Source organism: Callithrix jacchus, chromosome 12, assembly GCF_049354715.1.
Source record: "Callithrix jacchus isolate 240 chromosome 12, calJac240_pri, whole genome shotgun sequence".
Lineage (NCBI taxonomy): Eukaryota > Metazoa > Chordata > Mammalia > Primates > Cebidae > Callithrix > Callithrix jacchus.
Window position 1 is genome coordinate 96,668,237 of NC_133513.1, and position 17,032 is coordinate 96,685,268.

At 53.2% G+C, this 17,032-nt stretch overlaps 1 protein-coding gene and 1 long non-coding RNA gene across 8 annotated transcripts in view; one reads left to right on the forward strand and one right to left on the reverse strand.

Annotated features, from left to right (window-relative positions):
* Window positions 1-17,032, reverse strand: part of SH3PXD2A (SH3 and PX domains 2A) — a 260,492-nt gene that overhangs the window by 83,380 nt on the left and 160,080 nt on the right. For 4 of the 7 annotated variants that reach the window (XM_078346419.1, XM_003734515.7, XM_035268976.3 and 1 more), the window contains exon 6: window positions 9,703-9,731. In XM_078346419.1, coding sequence (XP_078202545.1) covers window positions 9,703-9,731 — 29 coding nt within the window. Of the gene's footprint in view, window positions 1-9,702; window positions 9,884-9,989; window positions 10,162-17,032 lie in introns of those variants that run through there. The other 3 variants (XM_035268978.3, XM_035268977.3, XM_054243287.2) reach the window with 2 other exon arrangements.
* LOC103796800 (uncharacterized) lies at window positions 9,969-16,960 on the forward strand. The gene is made up of 2 exons (XR_624651.5): window positions 9,969-10,240; window positions 16,692-16,960. It is a non-coding gene; the product is annotated as an uncharacterized LOC103796800 (long non-coding RNA).

Here is a 17,032-nt window from a genome sequence, read left to right on the forward strand (position 1 = left end):
ACTGGTGATAGGAGTGAGGGGACAGAGACAGCTGTGCAAGTAGGGCTGAGGGAATCGAGGCTTCCGACTAGCTGTCTCCTTCCGGGGATTCCAGGATCTGGGGAATGCTCACCGTGCCTCCACCCCACCCCTGCCTCGCTCTGTGTGTCCAGGCCAATCGGGCAGTGGGGCTCAGCCACCTCGGGCCAGGGAGTGTGGCGCAGACACACATGTGAGCAGCACTCACTTTATCCATTGCAACACTGCCACATGGGCTGGCCGCAGAGTTGCCAAATTAATCAGGCTCCTTTCATTTTCAATTAGGTGGCTTTGAACTCCAAGGGTAAAATCAGGCTGAGGGCCCAGAGCCATGAAAATAAAAACTGTTTAAAAACACCAGCCTGGAGGCCGGGCGTAGTGGCTCACGCCTGTAATCCCAGCACTTTGGGAGGTCAAGGTGGGTGGATCACAAGGTCAGGAGTTCGAGACCAGCGTGGCCAACATGGTGAAACTCCATCTCGACTAAAAATACAAAAAATTAGCCAGGCGTGGTGGTGGGCATTTGTAATCCCAGCTACTCAGGAGGCTGAGGCAAGAGAATCACTTGAACCTAGGAGGCAGAGGTTGCAGTGAGCCAAGATTGTGCCACTGCACTCCAGCCTGGGCAACAGAGCAAGACTCCATCTCAAAAACAAAACAAACAAACAAACAAAAAAAACCCCACCAACCCGGGTAAGATGTGTCAGAAGCCAACACCTTCAAAAGACACACTCACTTTTGGAGCAGGCTGTTGGAGGGTGGCAGGAAGATCTTGGCCATGTTCTCTAAGTGGCCAGGGTTTTTCTCACTGAGGATGGGTGGCTCAGGGAAACAAGAAAGCCTTGGACATTGCTTTGAAAAGTCTTGCTGATGATACACTCTCCATGACTTCCTTTCCAGACTCATCTCCTGCCCTACCCTCACTCTTACCAGGATCGTGGGCACCTCTCCTTCTCTCAGACTTCTCAAGCTCATGCCAGGCCAAGTGTGGTGGCTCGCTCCTGTAATCCCAACAGTTCAGGAGGCTGAGGCAGGAGGATCACTTGAGCCCTGGAGTTCGAGACCAGCCAGGGCAACAGGCTGTCTCTACCAAATAAATAAATCAGTAATAAAAAATAAATTAAAGCTAGAAGCGGTGGCTCACACCTGAAATCCTAGCATTTTGGGAGGCCAAGGTGGGTAGATTGCCTGAGTTCAGGAGTTCAACACCACCCTGGGTAATATGGAGAAACCCAGTTTCTACTAAAATACAAAAAAAATTAGCTGGGCATGGTGGTGGGCACCTGTAGTCCCAGCTACTTGGGAGACTGAGGTATGAGAATTGATAAATCAAAATCATGCCACTGTACTCTAGCCTGGGTGACAGAGTGACTCTGTCTCATACATAAATAAATAAACTGGGGCCAGGTGTAGTGGTGCATGCCTATAATCCCAGCACTTTGGGAGGCCAAGGCAGGTGGATCACAGGTCAAAAGATCGACACTAGCCTGGCCAACATGGTGAAACCCAGTCTCTACTAAAAATACAAAACATTAGCTGGGTGTGGTGGCAGGCGACTGAAAGGACAGAAAGGGGTTCCTCCATGAAGCAAAAAGGAAAATGCCAATGTTGGCTGGATGTGGTGACTCATGCCTGTAACCCCAGCACTTTGGGAGGCTGAGGCGGGCAGATCACCTGAGGTCAGGAGTTCAAGACCAGCCTGGCCAACATGGCGAAACCCAGTCTCTACTAAAAATACAAATATTAGCTGGGTGTGGTAGCAGGTGCCTGTAATCCTTCCTACTTGGGAGGCTGAGGCAAGAGAATCACTTGAACCTGGGAGGTGGAGGTTGCAGTGAGCCAAGATTGCCTAAGAGAACAAGCTCCAGCCTGGGTAACAGAGCAAGACTCAGTCCAAAAAAAAAAAACAAAAAAAAAGAATCTTGTGTCTGGCTGACCTTGGGCAAGTTCCTAAACTTCCCTTTCCTGGCCTATAAAATGACCACCTGCCCAGGTCGCTGCAGGGAGGCTCCTGGCAATGATGAGATAGTGGACAGCCGGCCTTCCCCTGTCTGATTGAGGAGTCACTCCTGAGAATGGGCAAAAGCGGAAGCCAGTACTCTCTCCTGTTTGAGCTGGGCCCCTCCTTTGCCGCCTCCTCTTCGTAGTAAAAACTGCTTCACCCTTAGTGCTTCTTCGGGGCCAGGGACAGTGCTGGAGGGAACACTTCATGAACTTTCATTCAATCCTCAACCCAGTGAAAATGACCTATTACCCCCATTTTCCAGGTGAATAAATGAGGCACAGAGAAGGGCTTGCCCACGATCACTCATGGTGGGCAGAGCCAGGTCATGAAACTAGGCATTCTGGTTCCAGAGTCCACATTTTTAACTCAACACAATACTCAGCAATGGCTAAGTGTACGCCCTGTCTCCTCCTGGGGTTCACAAAATGGAAATAAATGTCTCAACTCAAAGACCAACTTCTCCCCTTCTTTCTTAATCTATCCATCATGAAAATGGCAATAACAAATGGCAGAGCTGGGGTTCAAACTCTGCCTGTTGCCAAAACCTAAACTCTCAACCCCAAGCAACACTGCTTCTCTGCAATGAAACTATATTAATGCTGATCTGATGAACTCAGCCAATAATACACTTTTATGATCACTGAGACAGAGGTGGGGCTTAGCTCACCACTTTTCCGAGGAGAAGAATAAAGTAAACAGGATTTCATAAGGAACATCCACACTTGCCGAAGAGAACAAGCTTGCAACATTATTGAGCAACCTCATCTGCATGCAAACGAGCTGGAGCTTCCACCGGACTCCTGCGCTGGGTGAAGCATCAGCCTCTCCCGGCCACAGCCCCAGGGCCCTGACCATCCTGGAGCCTCCGCGGCCGTCTGCGCCTCCTAGTGGCGCACCTCGGAACTTCCCGGCTACCCGCCTTGGTGAAATGCAGCTTCCAAGAGCAGCTTCCAAGAGAACTGGGTGAGAGCGGTGAGATCTTGGAGGTCTCACGAGAACCCCTTTTTATGGAGTTGCTCCAGCCCTCTTGGGGCTCCTGGAGTAGTGTCGACCTTGGGCAAGCAACCACAGCTAACAATGACAGGCCCTTCCTACCGCCAGGCACAGCACAAAGCCCCTTAAAGGGCATCGCCTCATTGAACCCTGTGCGCTTGAGGGCAAGCCAGGTTGCTGTTACTATACTGACCAAATTTGACAGGTGTGATGGTCAGATGGTACACATCGACCTGGCTAGCTACTGTCCTCAGTTATGCAATCACACATGAATCCAGGTGTTGCTAGGAAACTTTTTTTTTCTATTTTGAGACAGAGTCTTGCTCTGTCGCCCAGGCTGGAGTGCAATGGCATGATCTCGGCTCACTGCAACCTCTGCCTCCCAGGTTCAAGTGATTCTCCCTGCTTCAGCCTCCCGGGTTGCTGGGATTAGAAGGCGCCTGCCACCATGCCAGGCTAATTTTTTGTATTGTTAGTAGAGATGGGCTTTTGCCATGTTGGCCAGGCTGGTCTCAAACTCCTGACTTCAGGTGATCCACCCACCGTGGCCTTCCAAAGTGCTGGGATTACAGGTGTGAGCCACTGCACCCCGCCGGGAACATATTTTTATAGTTATTAAAGACCATGACCAGTTGACTTTAAGGGTAATTATCTAAAACACTCTGGGTGGGCCTGAGTCAACAGCTGAGAGGCCTTCACAGCAGGGTGGTGGTTTCCCTGAAGACATTTCACCTGTGGACAGCAGCTCTGGCCTGGGCCTGGGGGTGCAGCCTGCCCCCTTTTATGGCCTGCCCTCTGGATTTCAGACTTACCTAGCCAGCCCCCACAATTGTGTAAGCTAGTTCCTTACACTACATCACTTAATATATACCTCCCACTCGTTCTGTTCCTCTAGTTGAACCCTGGCTGATAGAACAGAACAGGTAAGATAACCTGTTCTCAGAGGCAAAGGGACTTGCCCAAGGTCACATGACTGGCAAGTTCCGGGCCTGAGAGTGGGCCGCCAGGCAACGCGATGCAGGTGCTTCCCAGCTCCCACTCAAACTCTCCCTTGAGGCCCACGCCCAATCATCAGAGTCTGTCCAACACCCACAGTGCCTTACCCCCTCCACTGCTGCCCCCATCCTATCTCACCTGGCTAGCCGCCCCCAGCGACCCTGCACATCATATCCCATCCTGCCTAGTCAATCCCGATCATTCTATGATCGAAGCCAGATCCTGTCCCTGCCGCTACTTAGAACCCTTCAGGGAATCTTTATCTCACTCAGTGAAAGTCAAAGTCCTTAGAAAGTCCTGCAAGGCCCTATGTGGTGCTGCTTCACCATACTCCCTCCCCACCCCCAGCTACATCTCCGCTCTCACCTCCTTCCACTTTACCCTCCACTATTCTTCACCTCAGCCACAGGCCTCCCTACTGCACCCTGAGCAGCCGGCACACACCCTCACCCCAGGGCCTTTGCACTTGCCGTGTCCTTGGCCGGGACTGCTGTCCCCCAGGTAACCACGTTGCTCCCTTAATTCCCTCCCAATAGTACAATAGTACATTCTCCTTTATAGCTCATCACCCATAGCAGACTGCAAACTTCTCGAGGGTAGAGAAACACCCCAGCTGGGAACATATTTTTATAGTTATTAAAGACCATGACCAATTGCCTTTAAGGGAAATGATCCAAAACACTCTGGGTGGGGCCAAGTCAACAGCTGAAAGGCCTTCAGCAGGGTGGAGGTTTCCCTGAAGACATTTCACCTGTGGACCTACAGCCACAGCGCCTTGCACAGCGCCTAGCATACAGCTTATGCTCAGTGAGGTCAGTCTCCCAACAAGCCACACTTAGTCCTATCCCTCTACCTTTGTGCATGTGCCCTCTCTGGATTACCAAAGGCTCCCGCTCTCTGTTCCCAAACCAGAAAAATGTCTCCTCTTTCCAGATAATCACCCCCAATTTGAAGCCACAATGACCTTTCTTTCCCGACCCTGGACAAGGTTCACTCATAGATGCTTTCTTCCACTCATCCACCCATGTGAAAAGTACCAGTGGCCCCGGATACTGATGCAAGCCCTGCAGCCAAGGTCTCTGCTCGGGGTGGTGGGAGACAGAAGAAGCAAACACATGCGATCACTGGAGTGTGGGAAGTGATCAGGAGGGAAGAAGAGGGGCGACCTGTGGGGCGGCTGGACAGCAGAGGATCCGGCAGCTTTGCCGACAAGGTGACAATTTTAAGCAGAAATATTAAGATGGAGCCAGCCATGTGAAAGATCAGGGAAGAACATTCCAGGCAAGAGGGAAGAACAAGTACAAAGGCCACAAAGAAGAATGTGTTTGATGCGTTTAAGGAGCAGAAGGTGACTGGTGTGGCTGAGCAGAGTGTGCTGGGTGGGGCGAGAGGGGTAAAGCCCAGGTCAGGAAGGCAGCCAGGGGCCAAGTCACACAAGCTCTGTGAGCCAGGGTAGGGAATTCGTTCTGGGTGGGATGGAGAGTCCCTGGGGGGAATTCAGGCAGGAAAGTATGTTATTTTCTTTCTTATTCTCTTCTTCCTTTCCTCCCTCCCTCCCTCATTCCTATTTAGAGATAGGGTCTCTCTCTGTTGCCCAGGCTGTGGTGCAGTGGCACGATCATGTCTCATTGCAACCTCAAACTTCTCACCTGGCTAGCCACCCCTGCTAGCGATTCTCCCACCTCAGCCGCTTGAGTAGCTGGGACTACCGGCATGTCCCACCACACTTGGCTAATTTTTTATTTTTGGTAGAGACAGGATCTTGCTTTGTTGCCCAGGATGGTCTCAAACTCCTAGGCTCAAGTGATCCTCTTGCCTTGGCCTCCTAAAGTCTTGGATTTACAGGCATGAGCCACTGCACCCAGCTGATCCTGTTTTTTAAGAGCTCACTCTAGCTGTGGTGTGGAGAATGTCAGATAGAGGGCTAATAGAGAATCAGTGAGACCATCTACATGGAGAGATGAAGGGGGCTTCTAACGTGTGATGGTGAAGGTGAGGAGACAGTGGCTCTGCAGCTCAAGCTGGCAGGTAAAAGAAAGGGAAGAGACAAGAATGACTTCTTGGCCAGGCGCGGAGGCTCACATCTGTCATCCCAGCACTTTGGGAGGCCGAGGTGGGTGGATCACGAGGTCAGGAGTTTGAGACCAGCCTGGCCAACATGGTGAAACCCTGTCTCTACTAAAACTGCAAAAATTAGCCCGTGTGGTGGCGGGTGCCTATAATCCCAGCTACTTGGAGACTGAGGCAGGAGAACCACTTGAACCTGGGAGGTGGAGGTTGCAGTGAGCTGAGGTTGCGCCACTGCACTCCAGTCTGGGCAAAAGAGGAGACTCTATCTCCAAAAAAAAAAAAAAAAGAGTGACTTCTAGATGTTGGGCTTGAGCAATACAGTAGATAGTGCCAGTTCCTGAGATGGGGAAAATGCTGGAAGGAGTAGGTTCAATGGAGGGAAGAAAGATTAAGATAAACTTGAGGCCAAACTCTCCTTCAGTTTTCAAGTTCACCAGCCCTGCTTCCTCCAGAAAGTTCCTGAGCACTTTCTTCTTCTGTTGACTCCACCTTCCCTAAGCCTTGCCTCAAGTCTGAGATCTGTGCTCAGAAAGAGATTTACAGTGAACCCCAGAACGGCATCCATTTCCTCTGTGTAAAAATGTCCCTGGCTGGAGTGACCCTGGGAAGCTTCGTGAGATTCGTTATAGAGCAGGGTGGAGCCCTCAACACAGACTCCAATCCTCACTTTGTCAAGGGCTGTGTGTGGGCAGTCACCCCATCCGAGCCTCAGGTTCTCATTTGCAAAATGGGAATCCTATTACCCCTCATGTACTGTGGCTCTGATCAGCAAATGAGGAAACGTGTAAATTTCCTAGGACATAGTAGATGCTCATTCAATAACAGCATCTAACACTTCCAGGGGAACTTTCTAGGTGGCAGGCAGTGTTCTAAGCATGCTTACATATATTAGTTTATTTAATCTTTGTTGTAACCATATGAGGTATATATTAGTCAGGGTTCTCCAGAGAAATAGAACCAACAGGAGCTGCATAGAGAGCTTAAAGAGAGAGAGAGAGAGAGAGAGATTTATTTTAGGAACTGGCTCATATGATTGTGGAGGTTTGAGAGTCCAAAATGTGAGACTGGGGGAAGAGCCGCTAAGTCCAAAGCTGGCGGCTGGCAGAACTCCTCTTTGCTGAGGGGCGGGTATGTATGTGTGTCAGTCTTTGTTCTATTAAGAGGTCTTCAACCAGTTGGATGAGGCCAGCCTGCATTATGGAGGCTAATCTGCTTTACTCAAAATCCACTGATTTATTTAAATGTGAATCTCATCTAGAAAACACTGTTGCAGAAACATCTAGAATAATGCTTGACCAACTATCTGGGCACTGTGGCCCAGCCAAATTGACACATAATAAAGTTGACACATAATAAACAATCGCAAAGTGGGTAGGTATGAATGTTATCCCAAATGCACAGAAGAGGTAATGGGCACAGAGAAGCTAAGAAATCTACCCAAGGTCACAGAGGAGAGAAGCCAGACTCTCAACTCCTGTGTCTGGCTCCAGAGCTGGCATTTTCAACCACGACACTAAGTGGCCATTATCATAAGCACACCAATGTAAATTAAATTTCTCCATCCATCCTTTTCCTGACCTGAGAGTGGAAGGCAGAGAAACTGGGAGTTGGCTTTCTCTGGGGAAGGCAGCCTGGGTGTGGCCCTACATTGCTTAGGAAGCAGTGCAGAAGCTGAGCCTCAGGGACTGTGGCGGGGGACCCAAGAGGTTATTTGGTCCAGCTCTTGCCTTTATAGGGGGAAACTGAGGCCCAGCATAGATAAGGAATTTGCCCAAGGTCACATCGGGAGAAAAGTGGCAATGGAGCCAGGACTAGGTCCCAGTCCTTCAGAAAGTGCTATTGCTGCGGAGAACTAACACATGTATAGTTATTAGGTGCCAGGACTATTCCACACTAACATACTTAATCCTCTTGTGTGAGGTAGATACATTAGCATCTTTGTTTTAAAGAAAATGAAGAAACTGAGGCACAGAGAGAGTATGAAACTGGCCCAAGGTCACAGAGAGCCAGAATCTGAGCCCAGGTTCAACCAGGACACTACGCCTCTGAGGCCCCCAAGGCAAACTTCTTGTGCGGGTGGTGACAGAGCACAATTCCAGTTTTGCCCCTCCTTCCATTCTCCCACCTGAGGCCTGTGTGGAGTGAGAGTGGAGGAGTGCTATTCCCCAGCCTTGCCCAGACGTTCACAGAAATGCCCTTCTGCACCAGTGGGCAAGCATGCCTGAGACACCTCACACCCAGGTGACAGGCAAGTGCACACACACAGTTTGGGACATGCACAGCTAGACACACCCAAACAGGTACACAAATACGAACACAGACTCCAGCCCATAACCAGATATATCTCAACAACACACACACCCAACCTATGCACCCAAACAAGTAAATACACCCTTATAGCACACAGCTATCATGACTCACACATGTACACAGAACCCCACAGGCACACACGCCCCCATCACATAAACCAAGACACGCTTTCCCAGTCCCAACAGGCACGTGAGCAAGCACTTGTACACAAAGAAACATACGTATCCTACAATTACATCTATGCCACTCCACATCCATCCACCACACAGGGGCACACCCCTCAACCTATCCACAGACCAATGCACTTGGGTACAGGAGCCATTCAAGGAGCCACGTGTTACTACCTACATCCCCAAGGGCCAGACCCTGGGATGGATGTCCAGGTACCACCACCCCATCAATGTGGCCAATCCATGTGGCAGCACCGATCACTGCAGCAGTCTGTCCCCACCCCCACTTCAGCACACACACAGCCCTAATTCCTAGGGACCACTCTCCCCCAGTTAACTACAGCCCACCCACATCCAGGCGTTTGCCATTTGGGGAGCCCAGCCTCCCCCTTCCAGAGAGAATCCGGTTCTACCCTCATCCCACAGCAGGCAGCTCTGAGGGGTGGCCTGCCTCTCTCCCTGCCTCCACCCCCTTCCAAACTCCGGGCGGGCCCTGGCACCTGTAAGGTCAATGTGGGGGTGCTGGGGAGGGTCGGGTCTCAGCTGTCAAAACGCAGAGCCCCCACCTCCGCAGGTGGTGGGAGAACACGCTCAAAATTGGGGGAGGGAGGAAGGTCCACAGTGCAGGCGCTAAAAACTCAAGTGACTCAAGGACGACCCCTTTCAGTCCTGGATCTCAATCTCACCTTCTCGCAGGGAAGCCCCGAGTCTCTATTAACCCTTCCATCACCGCTGCACCGCGGGAGGGACCGGAGAAGTCACAGCACTGCGAAGCAGTGGCCGCCGCAGCCCGGGGGCCAAGGACCCGGCTGCCCACGGTGCGGGGGCTTAGGCCCTTCCCGAGCCACCCACGCACTCCCCATGCATCCACCCCCACTCCCACTGTAAACAGCGAGGTAGCGGGAACCCGAGCGACTCGGTGAGGGGAGAACAAGGGTTCTAGGACCAAAGGTCTCGGGGGCATGCACTGGGGAGTGGCAAGTGAAGCGAGTACCCCTGGCCCCGCAGGACCCCTGGGCTGGCGCGAAAGGACAACCCCCCCCAGACCCCCAGCCCCAGGAAGTCCTCCGCAGGATCGGAGGAGCGCGTGCACAGTGCAGGAAGGAAGGCTGAAGGGAAAACGCCCGGAGGCTCCCTTACCTGATTTCCTCTTGGAACTGCCATAGTCCCTGAAAAAGAAGCAACAACAGATAGACATGGTTAGGAGCGGGCGCGGGGCTGCGGCTGCGGGGGCGCCCTCAGGCTGGCTGCGGTCGGTCCCCGGTGCCACTGCTCATGTGATGTTCACCGCCAGCGAGCCGCGCGCTCCGCAGCCGCACGCACTGCGCGCCGCGCCAGCCCGTCCGCGGGCCCCCTGCCAGCCCGGCCCCCGGGCGCGATTCGCCCGCCCCGCCCCGCCCCAGCCCGCCCTGCTAACGGAGGCTCACCTTCCCTAAGCCTCGGCGGGCCGGGGAGGGCGAGGCAGTTCCAAACTGGGAAACTGAGGGTCCGGGAGGGCGGTCGCCGGAACCCGGGCCCTACTCGGCTCTGGGAGCCCGCTCACCCCACCCCAGGAGCGTTTCACCTCCCTGTTCTTTGCATGGTTCGCCCTAGCGACGCAAAGAATTGGGAAGTGAAACCGGCCCACTCAGCCTGTAAGTCAAGACTGCAACGTGTCGTCCTCCACACCACCCTCCAGGTAACCACAGATTTGTGTGACCCTTTGATTAAAGTCTGCCCCTGTCCTAGACCCGAGACTTGCTGCGGGCCACTGTGGCTGCTTCCTCTCACTGCCCGACCCGAGACTGGCAGCGGCCATGGATAAGACCCTTCTCGGGCTACGGCTGGGGAGTCCCGATGGGGCGTGGGAAGTCAGGGACAGAGGATTCTGCAAAGTTAACTGGGAGGCCAGGAGCGGTAGGAACGGAAGTTGAGCTTCCGAGGAAGTGAGCACGGGGTTCAAATGCTGTCAGCGACAGTAACTGCTGTAACCTCAGGCACTGAACCCTCCCAGCCTCCGTTTACCGGCCCTGCCCTCAAGCAAAGAGTTAACCCACACTCAAGGATGGGCAGATGTCGCAAATCAGGCCCTTGCTCCGGCCTTCCTTATCACCGCGACCCCTCCCACCCCACCCTCCACCCTCCATTCACGATCCTCAGGGGACTGGGAAAGGTGAGCTGGCTCCATCAACCTGAGCCTCATGTGCCCTTAAAGGCTGAAAGTTCTGTGCTCGGGGAACAGCAGAGGGACTGGCTGGGGCTCTCTGGAGTCTGAAGGAAATGCCTTCGATTTTCCCCAGGGGCCAAAGAAAATGCCAATTGCTGCCCATCTTTGGTCGAAGCCAACTAGCCCGCTGGTCTGGCACTGGAAAGGTGGGGGTGGGGGTGTGGTGGAGGGGGATTCTCTTGGAGGAAGAGGCAGCAGGCTCCCAGGGAAGGGAGCAGTCAGCCTCATAGAGGCTCCCCAAGATTCCGATCCAGGAGCTCCAGGGGTGGCTCCAACATGGGGGAGTGTTTATTCAGCTCCAAGGTGATTTGCCTGCATAGCAGAGAGTTGGGAGCTCCCCTGCTCCTAGGCATCTGCCTTTCCCAAAACTTGGACTCAGAACCCACTAATCAGAATATTGGGGGCGAGGTTCAGGAATCTGCCTTTCTGACATCTCCCCTTCCTTGTTTGAGAACCCCCTTGGTATTCCATGTCCCCTTCGATCCTCTCATCCACACTAAGAGGAAGGTCCTATCATCCCCATTTTATAGATTAGGAAACAGAGGTTCAGCCATTGTCCAAGGCTGCCCAATCTGGGGAAGGGCTGTGGTTTATAAGCTCACAGAAGGAATACAGTGTGGATGGGGTGGAGGAGAATCTGTGGAAACTGTTGCCTTGGAGCTCCAGAAAGGTGGGAGAGTGGCTGGGCGCGGTGGCTCACGCCTATAATCCCAGCACTTTGGGAGGCCAAGGCGGGTGTAGCATGAGGTCAGGAGATTGAACCTGGCCAACATGGTGAAACCCTGTCTCTACTAAAAACACAAAAATTAGCTGGGCGTGGTGGCGCTTGCCTGTAATCCCAGCTACTTTGGAGGCTGAGGCACAAGAATGGCTTAAACCCAGGAGGCAGAGGTTGCAGTGAGCCGAGATCGCGCCACTGCACTCCATCCTGGGTGACAGAACGAGACTCGGACTCAAAAAATTAAAAACGAAAAAACAAAGAAAGGTGGGAGAGTTTCCATCTGCTCCCTGCCTTGGCTCTCACCAGTCAGTCCAGGGAAGGCTTTAACAAGGGCACACTTGCCTTCCTTGCAGAAGGGAGATTGGGCAGACTGTGTCCTGGAGTGCCTAACTGTGCCCCAAAAAAGCTCAACTGTGCAGAGAATTCCAGAGAGGAGGAAGAGAGTATTAGATGGTAGCTGTGCCCTGCCCAGAAGACTTTCCACTCCCAAGGAAATTAGTTTTTCAGCCCTTTTCACTGAGGGCTACTGGGGAAGAGCAGGGATTGGAGGACACTGAGGAGCTGCCCTCTATTGTCCCACAATTTTCCTGCTAGTCCAGGCAGGAGAAGCCTGGGACCAATGGCCCACTGACCATCCCCCCAACCCGGCTGCCAGGCAGGGCGTGCCTTCCTCCCAGGGATAGCAACCTTCTCCTTCTCCAGCTCTGAGCAGCTTCAGGCTACCCAGGCTGTTCCCATGAGACAGGGGAGCACAGCGAGACTCAGGAGTAATGCAGGACACAGTGGCTAATGCCTGTAATCCAAGCACTTTGGGAGGCTGAGGCAGGAGGATCATTTGAGCCTAGGAGTTCAAGACCAGCCTAGGTAACATAGTGAGACCCTCATCTCTACCAAAAATAAAAAATGTAGCTAGGCGTGGTAGCACGCACTTGTACTCCCAGCTACAAGGGAGGCAGAGGTGGGAAGACTGCTTGAAGCCCTGGAGGTCGAGGCTGCAGTGGGCTCTGATGCACCACTGCACTCTAGACTGGGTGACAGAGTGAGACTCTGTCTCAAAAAAAAAAAAAAAAAAAAAAAAGTGGGAAAGAAACAAAACTCACATGCTTTGAGGGTCCCCTTTGCACCAGGCCCTTTGTGGTGATTCTCAGCCTGCCATTTGATGGAACCATCTAGAAAGTGGTTAAAATTCAGATGGAGGGCCCCACCCCAACCTACTGGAAGATCTGCATCTCCAACAAGCTACCCTGGGGATTCTGAGGCTGCCTCAGTGTTGCAACATCTTTGGACCACCCCTGAGAAATCTCCTGGCCTGCCTGTCCTTCAGCCAGAGTCCTCCCCACCAAGGACTTCTGGGTCCCTCCCTGCAGCAGGAGTGCGCTCTCCTCTTGCAGGTGAGAAGAGCAAAGCTTAGAGAAGCCAGACAACTTGCTCAAGGCCACACAGTGAGTGGGTGAGGCCACAACTGGGGACCAGAAAACCCAGGCCTTGCTCTGAGGCTCAAGACAAAATACCCAATCGCCACCCGCTCCTGGAGCAGTGGGTGCAGTAGTGGAAGCCAGAGCCCAGGGGCCTGATCAGCACACGGGGTTAATGGGGTGGAGGCCGAGGTGCTGGCAGTGGGGATCGCCAGGCTGTGACTGAATGGTGGGAATGAAGAGGAATCCTGACTCCTTCAGGGTGTCTGGCCTCCCACCCCAGTAGGTGCTGCCCTAATAGGAAACCTTTTGGAAGTTTCCGGTTGGGCATCCTTTAGCAAAACCATTTCATATTTTTAGCTGCTGAATAGGCTGATAAGCAGTTTAGGTATCCAATGGCTGGGACTCCCCCATCCCTCACAAACGAGGGCAAGAGGCAAAGGCAGGGATCCCCCTCCATGCCACAACCACCTCCCACTGCCCTACAAGCAATCCCGGCCTGGCAGGACAGCAGCGGCCCTGCGTTGGGGCTCAGTTTCCTACCAACTCAAGAAGCCCTCTCCTTCCCATGAGAGTCCTTCTGCAGTCCACGCCCCCTCCTTGCTCCAATTCTTGCCCTGAGCTGGTGCTGACAGCCCCCACCCTGCCAGTGACTCCACTCCTGGTAAGTCACAGTCTAGCCTGCTTCCGACTTGCTGCTGAATCACTATCCCAGGGAGCCACAGGAAGAAGGTGGGAGGGGGGAGGGGGGAAGGGCTGGGCTAGCATCTCCCTCTAGCGTCGCCAGAGGCTAATGTAATTGAAAAGGCCTCCCAGACTGTGTCCTCAAACAGCTCCCTCGCATCAGACCACTCAGCCATTCACTTTCTGCAGCTGGTCCAGGGGTAACTCAGACCACAGGTACAGTGACCCATAGTCCTAGGAAAACAGGGACATGGGACTTTCAGGGCTCAAACTGGACAAACTGGGATGGGTGATCTCCTGAGGTCCACAGGAATGGCCTGGCTGGGAAAGGTATGGAGTTCCCTCATCCAGCACTCCATCCCTCCCCATCTAAACAAGGATTCCTGCTGCCTCACTCCCACCCCACCCCATCCCCAGGTGGTGTGGCTCATCTCCCCATCCCAGGTGGTGCGGCCCCTCCCTGTAGGATGATGCAGTCTGCGTCTGGATGAGGCAGGTTCTGGAGATGGAGGCCTCCAGTTCAAATCCCGGCCGGTAGGGGCGGGGAGTGCCTTTGATCTACTTTCTTAGCCTCATGAGTTTCTACTTCTCTAGCTGTAGAACAGGGACAATCGCAGCACCAAGCCCTCAGGGTCTGCAGAGGATGCAATGTACGTATGCAGAACGGGCTTCGCATTCGCATAGAAACTGCTATAAATTGTCTTTGCCATTTATTCTTTCACACCTGGGCCCATTAGACCCCACCTCAGTTGCTATGCAGGTGGCAAAGGCCTGTTTAAATCTGGGCCCTGCAGCGCTCCTGAAATGAAAGGAGCTTTTTCTCAAGGATCTCACCATGAGGCTGCAGGCAGTGCCAGGCAGGGATGATTCCAGCCCCGCTTTCAGAGTTTTGGGCTTTAGCAAATGCCAAAACCACCACTGGTCTCTGCCTAGCGCTGAGCACCAGGAAGTGCATCTATCCCTGACCCACAGGAATGGACACATGCCTCTGGACCCATCTATTAGGACATATTTAACCTCCCAAGGAGTGGCCAACTCTCAGAGCCCCAAAACCAAGAGATATAAAGGGCTTGTATTTTCATGAGTTAGCATGAAAATACCTAAAGGGTTTTTCTGTTTTCCTTTCATTGATCTTGGCCAGATACAATTCACAGGTGTTGCCCCGTTTTGACACATGGCTCCCCACACTCTGCCTTCCCCTTGAAAACTCCCAGGATTTAGTCTCTGGTGTTCTGAAGTAGGCAGAGCAGGTGTTCACCCATTTCATGGATGAGGAAATTGAGGTCTGAGGCTTCAGTGGCTGGCCCAGGCTCCTGAAGCTAAAGGGACAGTCCTGACCCACAGTGCTCCCGAGGGGCTGCGCTGAGGTCCACTAGGGATTGGGCCACCAAGAGAGGTCACACCAGCGGTGGGCAGCAGGCCCTCACTGGGGAAAGGAGGTGGCCATCCTGCCACTCGGGGTTCTCAGAGTGAGAGGTGAAGCCAGGAAGAGCCATTGAGGCACGGGACAGAGAGGAGAGGAAGCTGGGCCTGGTGGGGCCAGCTCTGTGGAAGCGTGCTGAGTGACCACCAGGTGGAGTTCTGATGAATACTGCAGGGTCGTGCCCTCAACTGCCCACCTGGCCCCCACCACTCTCCCTACCGTTAGCAAGTACCTTGGCAGAGAAGGACACACGCCCGAACTTCCAGCCTGGTATTCTCCCCTCCTGTCTGGCTGACATTGGCTGCTGGGCCCAGGAGCTTGTCTGTGGGGCCTACAGCCACTGGGAAGTGCTCGAGAGGCCAGTTGGGCTGCCAGACAGCTGACTTGGGGGTGACCTTGAGAGCCCAGCTGTCACTGAGGACATGGGCACCACCTAGAGTATGAGGGCTGGGGAAGATGCAATGTTTGCCAGGGGAGTGATGTGGGGCCCTCAAGACACATCATGATTTAGACTGTCGTTACCACCCTATAAGCACTTGTTAAGCTCCTACTGTAGGCAATCTCGTCAAGGCCTGTGCAGGCAGGCAGAGGAGATATATATAATGTAAGTCCAATGAAAAGGTAACATTCTCAGACCATCCATGATGAGAATGACAGGAGAGGCGACACTCGGTGCAGAGAAAGGAGAGGTCAAGGGGGTCTCAGAACATCCCAGGTAGCTTCCTGGAGAAGGAGGCCTTGAAGGACAAGGGGGTTTGGATCCATGGAGGGGGAAAGGTCTAGAAGCAGGAACAAGCAGCTCTGAACTGTTGCGGACTGGGCAGTGGGGCGTTAGTGGGTGGACAGGCCATGAAAGCCCAGGCTGGGCAAGGCTCTGATGTCTGGCTGTGAAATCTAGAAGTTTGCAGAATCGGGGAGTGATGTGGTTAGATCCTGGCTGGAGGAAAATTTTTGTTGAGGCGAGGTTGACAGCTGGGGGTTGGAGGATGTCAGCAGACTCGGGTTCTGGGCCCAGCTCTGTCCCTCTGGGGTTGGTGGCACTGGACAAGCCACTTCAAACATAGTGCTTTTCAAATGACAGGCAGTGACCCATTAGTGAGTTCTGGAATCAATGTATGGGTCCCAGTGAGCATTTCAAAAAGAACAGACTAGAAATGATCCGTGAGTCACCCCGGGCAAGGCTGTTCTGTGGCACCTGCATCAGATGTCTGTCTGTCTGTCTGTGTATCAGGTTGCAGTGTGAAATTTCCTACTGTGGAAGGTTTGAAAAACACTGAGAGATTCTCTGGGCCTCGGATTCTCCAGTTCTAACTGGAGGCTACTCTGAGTGCCCTCACAGGGCTATTGTGAGAATTCGAATTCTCTGTGAAACCACCACAGTGAGAAGGAGCATATTCCAGAAACCAAGTGAGGCAGGACTGAGGGAAGGGGCTGGGTGAAGGGGCTTTGGTCACTGAGGGCTGGGGAGTTGGGGGGTTTTTTTCACCCCACTTAGCCCCTAGCTGGGTTTTTGTTCTAGCTTTTGAGAGCCTTTGCACAGAATGGTCTCCAGGGGCAGTGACCTCCAGGCAAGACAGACAGAGGGGCCTGCAGGCCATTCTCTGCCCCTATTTGCTCCCTGATCTAAATCGTGGCACTGAGAGCCCTTGTGTTTAACAAGAATCCATCCTTTCTCCGCAGGGCCTGTGTTTTCCAGGGTTCTGAGAATGGACCCCATTGTGACCATGTGGCTTGTCCAGAGAGGCTGGAATTCCTGCCCTGGGTGAAAAAGATGAATTCCTGTGGAGAGAAGGGGTCTCGGGCTCCCCAGGCTATGTCCCAGAGAAGCCACATGCTACGGACATCACAGACCCCCGAACCCCCCCGTATTTTGCTTGTCTCCTGAACATCCCAGAGGTCTCTGCTACTGCTCTGTCCATAGCGAAAGAACAAAGCACTGTCTGTCTGTCTCCTCTGACTTGTTCCACTATTCTGGGCAAAGGCCCGAAGTGTGTCTTCAGCCTCAGGACAGACTTTACCAT